Source organism: Mesoplodon densirostris, chromosome 4 (genome assembly GCF_025265405.1).
Source record: "Mesoplodon densirostris isolate mMesDen1 chromosome 4, mMesDen1 primary haplotype, whole genome shotgun sequence".
NCBI classification, from domain to species: Eukaryota; Metazoa; Chordata; class Mammalia; order Artiodactyla; family Ziphiidae; genus Mesoplodon; species Mesoplodon densirostris.
In genome coordinates, this window is record NC_082664.1 from 46,002,439 (window position 1) to 46,014,491 (window position 12,053).

Consider the following 12,053-nt stretch of genomic DNA (forward strand, 5'->3'; position numbering starts at 1 on the left):
CCTTTTACAGCTAGAAACGTTTATCATAATTTTTTAAATAAATTTATTTATGTATTTGTTTATTTATTTTTGGCTGTGTTGGGTCTTCACTGCTGTGCGCGGGCTTTCTCTAGTTGCAGCGAGCAGGGGCTACTCTTTGTTGCAGTGAGCGGGCTTCTCATTGCAGTGGCTTGTCTTTGTTGCGGAGCATGGGCTCTAGGTTCGTGGGCTTCAGTAGTTGTGGCATGTATGCTCAGTAGTTGTGGCTCATGGCTCTAGAGCGCAGGCTTAGTAGTTGTGGTGCACGGGCTTAGTTGCTCCGCAGCATATGGGATCCTCCTGGACCAGGGCTCGAACCCGTGTCCCTTGCATTGGCAGGCGGATTCTCAACCACTGAGCCACGAGGGAATCCCCCTATCATAATTTTAACATGACTGCATAATTTGGGTCAATGTGACACAGAGTTGATAGTAGAATGTAACTGGTTTCATTTAACTGTGATGGAAGAGGGGAAAGTATACCAGATTGAGCTAAGAACCTTGTTTCTAGTCCCTAACTAGATTAGTTGTGCTAGTTATACTAGATGATCCCTTAGCCAACCTTTTTGGCATTTTCAATAAATTTGGATACATTCTCCTAGGCCAGCGGCTTTCACATTTATTCTTTACTGTGATCCACAGTAAGAAGTACATTTTATATTATGACCTTGTTCACATACATTTATAGATTTATATGTAAACGTTGTTATCTATCTATATATATCTTTCATAGTATGATATATGTGCTGTACATAAACCACACACACATATATGTGAAATGAAACAAAATTTCGTGAAACAGTAGCTACCCTTGTTACCTCTGATGCATTGTATTTTTTATTCTATTTCATTATGAAAAAGCTGGTCAATTTCCACTTAATTGATGTTACGACCCAGCCTTACTATCACTGTAACTAGGCACAGTCCTGCACGTTGGGGAGCTGCCTCCAGATGAATGCAGGTTACTGCACAGGTTAATGGTTAACACTCTGATCGCTGAAAGAGAAATATAAAAACTGTGTGGATACCAGTCCACATATTGAAGGAATATGCTCTAATTTTAGTGAAAAATTATGACACACTAAATAGAAACAACCACTAAGTACAAGTACTCTCTATCAGTGAACTTACCCATTTTAAACTCTGCATAATTGAACTTTGGTTTTTCATTCTTCTATAAGCAAATCTATTTTTGAAACTTCCTCTCAGCTGGTAGATTGGCTTTGAAGTCTTCAAGCAAAGGAACCTAGAGTTTTGATAAATGAATCATCTTCTATTTAGAAACAACCCCTTTTAAAGCTTCTGTGGCTTTTGCTAGAGTATTTTAAAAGAGCCCTTCATTTTTTTAAATATTAACTTTTAAAATCACTGTTAATAATAAAACAATTTTAGGGAATTTTCTGGTGGTCCAGTGGTTAGGATATCCGTGCTTCCACTGCAGGGGGCCCGGGTTTGACCCCTGGTCAGGGAGCTAAAGTCCCACAAACTGCATGGTGCAGGCAAAAAAAAAATTTTTTTAATAAATAAAACAATTATATGTTTTCCTTCCACTTTCAAAACCCATTTTGGGGGGAGATACTGTAACAAGATTCTAGTCCTTGCATCTTTTACCCTGTCCTCAAATCCTCTGTGGCAGTTTTTGAGAAGTCTTGGCATGCCAGGTATTACAGGGATTTCTTGTGTCTCAGATGGTACTCAAGGATGTGCGGTAATAAGTGGTTCATTTAGGTTCCATCACACTATAATCCAAGGAAGAGAAAATTGGGTCTGACTTCACAAGCATTGTTCCCTTTGTGGCTTTAATCACACATACTTTTGCATATAAGTGACAACCACAGGTATTAAGGGTATATCTTAGGGATCAACCATTAGGGAATATCTTATTTATATGAGAGAAATCTCCAAAGATTTTCTTTAAAAGGTTATATTATAAAATAACTCCTCAGAGAGCATTTCTTTTTAAAAAATATTTATTTATTTACTTTTTATTTTTGGCTGCGTTGGGTCTTAGTTGCAATGCAGCTAAGTACGTGGGATCTTCGTTGCGGCGTGTGGGCTCTTCATTGTGGCACGGGTTTCTCTCTCGTTGTGGTGCATGGGCTTTTCTCTAGTTGTGGCACATGGGCTTCTCTCTAGCTGTGGCTCATGTGCTCAGTAGTTGAGGCTTAAGGGCTTAGTTGCCCTGTGGCATGTGGGATCTTAGTTCCCCGACCAGGGATCAAACCTGCATCCCGTGCACTGGAAGGCAGATTCTTAACCACTGAACCACCAGGGAAGTCCCCAGATAACATTTCTAAAATAGAAGATGGTTATGGTTTGTTTGCATATTTTAAAAAACAGGATGTAATCTTCATTTATTAGTTTATAATATATAATGAATTTACCAATATAAAAATTATAATTCACCTATGTTACCCCCCCCATACTACCTGTACAGATTTATAACAGATTCTAAACAATTAACATTCTGAATGGGTTAAAACTTCAATTGGGCTTATTTCTATTTATCTTTTATTAGACATTTATTTAACATTAACCTCATCTAATGGCAATTATGTACAAAAAGACTTGCAACTACTTAGGTGCTCTGTGAAGTTGGATCACGTGGATGGGAACATGGTCCAATTATTTGCCTTTGTATTCGATCTATATCTTGAAACTTTCTCAAACTTATCAACTTTTTAAAATCATCACAATATCTGTGCTATTGAAAATTAACCCTCACCAATAACACTTGGGATCGGTGGAAAAGATCCAGATAACTCTATTTACAGGGCAATAATTTCAGGCTCTATGTTTACAGTTTTGTAACCTCTACCGGTCTCTCCCACCTTTTTCTTTTTGTGATATGACATAAGCTAATCTTTCCAGGATATACAAATATACGTTACATTGTTGAAGAGCAATCAGATTTTTTTTTCAGAAAAATCCCTTCCTCAAGATATATTCCTACTAGTTTACCTTCCGATATCCAGGTAAGCATATCGTGCTATTCCTGAGGCTTGTTTTATACCGTCCACGCTGATCCAAATCAAACAGACCTTTTAGAGGGTACTGACAATGACGTCTTCATTGAATATGATCGCGGCTAAAGCTTTAGATCCCTGTTTGCTCTGTAATGCTGTGCCAAGATCTTGGCCTTTAGATGTTTCCAGAATCCCTGGAAACATTACTTATTTGTTTGTGAGTATAAGCCTTAGAATGGGTTTGCATTCACAGCAAAATATGAGGACGAACAAAGCAGTGTGAATCTCTTACTGAGTTTGAGTTTTTTCTTTACTGAACCATAGGACTTGGAGCCAGTTAGAAGAACAGAATTTTAAGTAATACTCTACATTGGTGCTTTTACAAAATATACCAGAGTTAAAACAGAGTAAAAGGATTTGCTGTAATAGGATCCACTTTAAAAAAAAATCTTTGGTGTTAACTTTTTGTCCTGAATATTAAAAGTATTAACATTTCTAAATTCTGAGGGATATTGGTAGGAACTATGAAAAAGGACTCACACTGTTTAACTTTCAAAATATAAATTAAAAATCTACTCTTCATATCCTAATCTGATGACTTAAAGAAATCAGCAGGGTATCATACAATAATCCTAACACTCAAAATGGCTTTATTTAAGTATAATAAAGGCTAAACATCATGGTTCTGTCATTAGAAAGGACTACGAATATAGGCAGAAATAACATTTCACAATTTCTATTAGAAGACTTCAAAATAGGACACTAGTCATTGATTCATGCAAAATGGCTGCATTTTGAGTCATAGAACAAAAGCATTAAAAAAAAAAAAAGGATCCTTTGAAAAAACAAAGAGAAGAGGAAAGTCAATAGCAAGAAGCAAGCATACCTCCATCAGCGGGAACAGGGCTGGGGAGGTTTGTTAGGGAACATGGAAGCCACAATCTCCCTCTCCACTCTGGTGTGTGCCAGCCTCGGTGCTGGGCAGGAGGGCACCACAGCATGTGGAGAGGCAGACAGTTTTGCTGGCTCCCACTTGCTCCTCAGGCCAAAGTCCAGGCAGAACTTGGCCTTGCAGGGTTCCTGTCATCCTGCCAACCCACGGCACTCCAGGGACACTGCTAGGAGAATGCCAGCCAAAACCTGCAGAAGTCACCTCCTTCACATCCTCTTCCATGTCGGGGGTTAGACTAAAGGATACCCCTTCTGTCAGATTTTATGGTGTTTGTGTACCAGCCAAGGAGAAGTAAGAGAAAGACAAAGAAAGCAACTTGTTTAACCTCACACAGTAGAAAGGAAAGAATTCTTCAAAGTAGTTGATCTGGGAATGAAGCCCAACATCCCAAAATCTCAGCTCAGTTTGCTCTTTTTTCATTCACTGCTGGTTTTTGGAAATTTAAATGATTAGGATCCTGTCTACTGTGGGCCATCATATCATTGCTTTCTCAAACAGAGTGGTCCAAAGCCACTGATGCACAAATACAGAATAATCTACATACCATCAGACAACAGTCAATATGCAAAGCATATTCAGGCATATATGTAGTACCACATTATAGACACATTTAAAATGCAGATATTTTCAAAAAGAGGCCCTCACTTTCCATTCTTAAGGCCATAAATAGGAAATATTACTCCAACACCAGATGTGTATATAGATGCTGAGGTGAATATTTACATATTATTCCATATACAATATGTAGATGTTCAAAACCAATATGATCATCTCACATATGCATGCAATCTCTTTTCTGAAATAATAAAGACAATGCATTTCCAGGGAATGCATATATGAATTTTATTGTACTCTTTTTAAAGAAAAGTGGAAATCATAATCTTATATAATTCTCTCAAATGGATCCACTTAGACAATTTATCAATGCTTCCTTAAATTTTTACACCACACCGCACTCCAACAGGTTTTTGTTTTAAGGTAAACCAGGTTTTTGGCTCTTCCCTGTGGAGAAGTTACTTTCAAGTCAGTGAAAGTTCTTGGCCCATGATTAAAAGTCTTTGCCAATTAGTACTCAACAACTTCAATTCATTTTTTTCTGGTTCAAGATGAGTAGGAGCCTAATAAGGCTGTGATAAAAGGGCAAAAGGCACTGAGAGCCAAAAGCGGATTAATGAGCTCCTCCATTTATTTGTCTTCCTAACAGCTGAACTGTTACAACTATTGACACTCTTCAAAAGGTTCCGCTCTGAACCCCGTCCAGGCACTGCAGGCTCCAATGGACATCTTCAAATCCAGAGAATGGAGGGGCAAGAGCTTCCCCTGTGTGATGCCAAAACCAACAAAGCCCCATGGATCAGGTAATGAAACTTCAGCTTTTCCCCCTTTGAGATTTATTTACTGGCAGCTGACAAGGGGCAAATTCAGCTCGAATTGTGCAGTCAAGGCCCTGTCAAGCTTTTAGAGGCACCCTTGTCTTGAAGCACCTTCATGACTGGCATTTCACTCAAAAGCCCTCGGCACTGGTCCTTAACAGCTTATGACATCACAAAGGACACTCCAGACAGATGCCTACATGGCATCCTGCAGCATTTTAAAAGAGAATTAGTGGTTTTAATTATGGTCGTAGTATGAAAGGGAACCATGCAAGCTCCACAGGAGACCTTTGATCAGACCCTTTTGCTAGTACAATGCCACGGAACTGTGACTATTCCTGGTAAGGGGCCTTTTCTTGCTGAATGACTCACCAGTGATCTTTGAATGCAGACAAGCTTCTAGCCCTCCCTCTTCATTAGTGAGCATTTCTATACAGGGGCCTATATAGTTCTTGGAGTCTAGGAGCTATACAATTGGGGGGAAAAGAATCCCTACAGATTCAGGCCTCTACTTAGGAAGTGCTGAAGGACTCTGAGTGACTTTATTCATTAAAACAGGTTGCTATTAATTAACTGTCATAATAAAATAAAGAACTATTATTTGCATTTCTTACTATGTTCTCTTTAGTAATATGTATAAAAGATGCTTGTAACAGAAATGAATTTATTGAACCACTTCCCCACACCCCCCGAGTCCCTGCCCTTTTTTTTTTTTTGGCATTTTGGCAGCAGGACTAATTATTGGGCCCAGATTTATGAGCCCAAATGGAAGTAAAACATGAATATAAAATTAATTAAGGAAAGACAAAATCCTTTTTACTTGCCAATCAGTTTAAGCAACTGAAAAAAAAGCAAACAACAATTAGCTTAATTTTTTAGTGATTTCAGAGAATGATCTAAGACAATAAAACCCCAACCTTTTCAAAATACCATTTGGTTGGTATTTCGTTTGAAGTGTGAGATTATGTAACAACCACAGCTACTCAAAAAAAAAAAAAACGAAACAACAGTATTCTAACTTGAAGCATAACAAGATTCATTCGTAAAAAAAAAAATGATTTCACTTCTCGGAAACAAAGAATGTCTTTGGTATGGTATTAATGTTTTAAGAATTTAATTTCAATACCAATCCCAATAAGCAGGGCCCTTAAGATTCATGGTCAATATTTTAAGTATATGAAAACAGTTCATTCTCTTCTAGAATCTAATCAAGCAACTCATTTGGTGAAAGACTATGGAAGTAGGAAGATTTTTCAAAATATTCTTGCTGAAATGCTAATTCAGTAACATGGGCTAAATAGAATTTGCATAAATAGCACATCTCAGTCTCTAACCGCCCCCCGCTCCGAAACAGTACGGCTGCACCATGTACTTATATCTGGGAGATGACTTAGGCTTCCATTTTTTTATGCTGTTTCTTTTATTGGATGAAAAACTTTTAGATTTTGGAAGCCAAACGCCAAGCAGGTTTTTCACAGTTTGCTGTCTCAGCCATTTTTCATATTTCTCAGACTTCGCAGTTCTTTTCTTAGGTGTTTTAGAGCAACTGAAATATCAGCCAGCTGTGGATCATTCTGGGCCTTCTGAGTGTAGAGATGGAAGTGTCTGATGGTTTCAGATAACAAGAGTTCAGGGTCTGCACCTCTTTCCCGAAGGCGCAGCATCCGTTCACAGGCGATGGCATAGTTCTTATGCCAGTTCACTGGATGTTCCTTTTGTAAATAGACAATCTCCTTATAAAGCTGGAAGACAGCAAAAATGTTGGTATTCCATTGTTATCCCTTGACTTTTTTTAAAAAAAACCCTGAAAACACAGAGAAATTAACACAAGAAAAAAACATCCAAGCAGCCTACAGTAAAAATCTAATTGTTGCTAGGCCATGCAGAAAATGCAAGGATGTTACTATAATTATTACAGTAACAGGAGGCAAATGTGCTTCATCTAAAACTGCTTCTGGGGTTTTTTGGATGTTGCAGAGGGAACCTAAGACACACTGTGTCAGGACAAAATGCTCTTCCTCCAGAAAGACGTTCTGAGAAAGGGATTTAGTTCTAATTCATGGAAAGCTATTTACTCAACAGGCAGAAAGGCTGAAACTCTAAATTTAGCTATTGGAGAAAAAAATAGCTTTCTTTAGAAAACTGCATGGAAAAAGAACTTAAAGAAATTTAAATTTTGTCCCTCATTCTTACATAAATTTCTCTCTATATTATAAACAACAGCAATAACAATAGCAACAATAAAGCACATCAAACAAATCCAGCATCAAACAGATTGGGCATAATAGAATTTAAGAGACATCCTTAAAGTGAGATATTGAAAATCTTCACAGTGTCCTAAAATTACAATTTTCATAGTTAAAACTTTGCCCACAGGAATTCAGAATTTTGTTTTTCAATATCAGAGATAGTATTAATTGGATAGATTTAGAATCTTTAATATTGAGTTTTCCAGAGGAAAAACATCAAAATTTAACAAATAAACCAAAAAGTAGATGTAAATCTACAAAACAGAATATTATACTTGCTTATTTGGGAATTTCACAGGCTTCTTGGGGATTATCAAATTGGAGTCAGATCCACAGGCACTTGAGTTAAACAGTAGCCTCCATGAGAGCACAGGACAAGCAATGATGCTTTCTCCAGGGACAAGGGCTTTCTGAATTAGAACTATACTCATTACATCATCCAGTTGAAAGGGACCCAATTATATTATCTATTTCCCCAACCCCTACTCCAGAGCAGACAAATGCCTACCTAATCTATTTCAAAACAACATCCCCATGAAAAAGTCCCCAATCCATATTTGATATGTCCTTTTGATATTTAATAACCCTCAGTCCTCACGCTGCCTTTTAAAGCTATTTTCCCCTTAGTTCTCTTCACTCCATAAAATAGGAGAGTCACCTCGCACTTTCATAGACATCAAAGCATTAAGTCAGCCTCCTACCCGTTTATTTTCTTAGTAAAATATTCAAAGCTTCTCCACCTTTCCTCATAGTTTTTTGGTTTTTTTTCCCCTATCCATTGCTCCTCTTCCCAAGCCTCCCTCTGATGAGGGACATGTGTAAAATGCATGGCAGGCTGCCTGGAACAAAGTAGGCGCTCAGGAACTGCTCAGGTTCTTTTCTTTCCCAAGTTTTCAAAATCCTGATAAGGTTCTGGAGTGCAAGACAGACGCTAGCACTTCATTTCCCAATGGCTCAAGAGACTAAGAGGCACGCTCATGACCTCCCTGCTTCAGTCTTCAGACATCAGAACAACTACGCTACCCTTTTCTAGAACATCGACTCATTCTGGATGGCCCATTAGGCCACATGTGCTGTATCTATCTTAAGAAGCTAAGAGTCATTTCTCATCATGTGGAATTACATTTCCCCCTCTAGGCGTGTATCACTGTGACATTAGTGTTAGGGGAACGTATTCTGTCTTGGGGGGAAATCTTCAATGTCTCAGATGTTTTCCTAAAGATAACAAAGATCATTCTTGCTCTCCCACTATACCTGAACTTAATGTTCTGTATAAGCTATTGAGCAGGATAATGTAAATAATAACAAAAATATCTTTTATAGCTAACAAGAATGTTCTTGAAAAACCTGTACTAGGGGCTGATTTGTGTTGACCCATGGAGTTTTTGGCCTCATTTTTCTTGCAAATATTGTTACACATCTGGAGACATATGTGAAGGAGATACCTATAGCTGCTACAGACTTGTGTTCACTGAACAGAGTAATGCTTACAGGCCCAAAGGGACAATAAATCCATGAATTAGCTTCAGTGGTGGCCTAACAACTGACCATGGAACAGATCACTGATGAGAATATAAAATATTAGTAAGTCTCAGATTTCTCCCAACTAAATACTACTTGTTTTTCACAGAATTATACAGGGTATTAGAGATGAACTGGATATGACCAGGATATAAGAGAGAATCTATAAAGTTTACAGTCCACTTTTTTTTTTTTTTAAGAAAAAATAGAGGTCTGGAAAGGTTAACTGGCTCACAGTTGACAGTGAATGGTGGAGCAGGCCTTGAACCTGGACCTCCTGACTGCCAGACAGAACTCCAGCATGCCGCTTCCTATAACTAGTCCCTGGCTATCCTTGAGTGGGCACCTAGGAGGTTTCCACCTTTGTCCCTGTGGTTCCCTCCTTATGGACTGTCCACCCTCCCCCACTTTCTCGCTACCCTGCCCCACATCTGCCTGGCCAGTTCCTTCTGATCTTTCAAGATGACACTGCGGTGACATCTCCCCTAGAAGCCTTCCCTCCCTTCCTCACCACCCCCTCCCCAGAAGGCTGTACTCATATGCTGCTCTCTGCTCCCACCGCACCTCTGCAAACCTCTCCTAACTCTCACGACTGAATTAGCTGAGGACCTCATCTTCCATCTCTCTCTCTAGCTTGTGCCTCTTTGACAGCAGGGAATATTCCTGATTGTCTCCATCACAGTATTTGGTACAGACTGGGTGCTCCATAAATGCTCTGTGAGTGAATGAATAAATGAATAAACAATGGACCAATGAGCACAAAATTGAGGAGTAAAATCTGTCATACTAATTGGACACCATGCAATTTTGACTCAGCACCAAACAAGTGCCCTGGCTGAGTAGATCTACAGCAGCCCAGAGACAGCAGAAATACCTCCTCACTTGCTTAGACATACAGCTCCTGGGCTCTGTTCTTATTGGCCTTCGCCAGAATGTCTATTTCCTACAGAGCAGGCTCCAAGACTATCTCTGAAGGTGATGAAGAGCTCAGTGCTATAAATCACAGAAAAGCAGGGACTTGTTAACATAGTGCTACAGCAAAGCAAGCCTCTGCTCTGTACTCCCCTTGCCATCACAGAGGACCAGCTAAGCAAGAGCCTCAGTGTGGCTGGATGTGAAGGCTGTTTGGTTTCCTGGGGCCACATCAGAAGACAGAGCCACTCTCCATGACCCTTTATCTCTCTCATAAAATCCCAACCAGGGCATCCCTGGTGGTGCAGTGGTTAAGAATCCGCTTGCCAATGCAGGGGACACGGGTTCAAGCCCTGGTTCAGGAAGATCCCACATGCCCCGGAGCAACTAAGCCATGTATCACAATTACTAAGCCTGCACTCTAGAGCCCGCGAGCCACAACTACTGAGCCCGAGTGCCACAGCTACTGAAGCCCACACGCCTTAGAGCCCATGCTCCACAACAAGAGAAGCCACCACAATGAGAAGCCTGTGCACTGCAACAAAGAGTAGCCCCCGCTCGCCGCAACTAGAGAAAGCCTGTGCACAGCAACGAAGACCCAACGCAGCCAAAAAGAAAGAAATAAAAATAAATAAATTAATTAAAAAAAAAAGAAATCCCAACCAGCCACAGCCTGATCATTTCAAGTGTAGCCAGGGTCATGATTTTGCATAGAGGGCAACCCATCAGAACTTGTTTCTTTTTTTAACTAAAGCCATCATATTAGTTTCCTATTGCTGTTGTAACTAATCACCGCAAATGTAGTGGCTTAAAACAATATAAATGTATTATCGAATACTTCTAGGGGTCAAAAGTCATAAAAATCAAGGTTTTTGTAAAATCAGCAGGGCTGTGTTCCTTCTGGAGGCTCGGGAATCTATTTCCTTGCCCTTTCCAGCTTCCAGAGGCTGCCTGCACTCCCTAACTTGTGGCCCCTTCCTCCATCTTCCAGGCCACATGTGTGGCAATCTTTTAAGTCTTTCTCTCTGACCTCTGCTTGCAACGCCACATCTCCTTCTCTGACTCTGACCTTCCTGCCTCCTTCTTCTAAGGACCCTTGTGATTACGCTGGGCCCACCCGGATAATCCAGGATAATCTCCCCACCACAAGATCCTTAATCACATCTGCAAAGTGCCCTTTGCCATGTAAGGCCATATATTCATAGGTTCTGAAGATTAGGACATGAACCTCTTTCATTATTTTGCGGACCACAGCCATTTACTTTAGATATTATTTGTGATATACATGACTATTTTTCCATTTATACTGCTTTATAATGCCAAATAAAGCTGGAAACAAAAAAGTAAAAACTCTACTGTGATACACCCTTTCTCCATCCCCAACAGCCACCACCCTCCCACCAAATAAATTTATATATGTAAAAGTACAACATACGTTATACGCGTGAGTGTAGAGTTGAGCTTTCACATTTGAAGGCAAACTTGCGGTTTCTGCCAGGTTGAAGATGAAGAACGGTGTTTTCATCCTGGGAGTGGGAGGGTGTTCATGTCAATTTTACATTCAAAGCTATATCTGTCAGGCTTTTCCATTGATAAGGAACATGCAAAACCATTTATTGTATTCTTTTCACTTCTCTCATATTAATAGTTTACTCTGGGGCTTCCCTGGTGGCGCAGTGGTAGAGAGTCCGCCTGCCGATGCAGGGGACACGGGTTCGTGCCCCAGTCCGGGAGGACCCCACGTGCCGCGGAGCGGCTGGGCCTGTGAGCCATGGCCGCTGAGCCTGCGCGTCCGGAGCCTGTGCTCCGCAACGGGAGAGCCCACAACAGCGAGAGGCCCATGTACCACAAAAAAAAAAGTTTACTCTGAACCAACAGTAATCCTCCCCCCGCCATCCCAAGACACTGCATTCACACCTACTGCCAAATCTTAGAAAAAAGCTTATGTTCATCATCCCTATTGTACATCATCTTCCCTCCAGATGTACATTTCATTATGCAAGAGCAGCTAGGAGGTGGAGACTTGCTGAGTTTGTCAGCATATCCCTGAAGGTACCCATCGC

The 12,053-nt window shown here is 40.2% G+C and overlaps 1 protein-coding gene and 1 long non-coding RNA gene across 3 annotated transcripts in view; one reads left to right on the plus strand and one right to left on the minus strand.

Moving 5' to 3' along the window:
- LOC132488233 (uncharacterized) overlaps nucleotides 1–12,053 on the plus strand; it is a 29,836-nt gene that overhangs the window by 16,217 nt on the left and 1,566 nt on the right. The window contains exon 2 of the long non-coding RNA XR_009531729.1: nucleotides 5,140–5,293. This is a non-coding gene — a long non-coding RNA (uncharacterized LOC132488233). The remainder of the gene's footprint in view (nucleotides 1–5,139; nucleotides 5,294–12,053) is intronic.
- TMEM260 (transmembrane protein 260) overlaps nucleotides 4,773–12,053 on the minus strand; it is a 60,627-nt gene continuing 53,346 nt past the window's right edge. For both annotated transcript variants that reach the window (XM_060096166.1, XM_060096165.1), the window contains 2 exons: nucleotides 11,426–11,516; nucleotides 4,773–7,050 (listed from right to left, as the gene is read on the minus strand). In XM_060096166.1, the coding sequence (XP_059952149.1) occupies nucleotides 6,796–7,050; nucleotides 11,426–11,516 (346 nt within the window). In that variant the 3' untranslated portion in view covers nucleotides 4,773–6,795. The remainder of the gene's footprint in view (nucleotides 7,051–11,425; nucleotides 11,517–12,053) is intronic.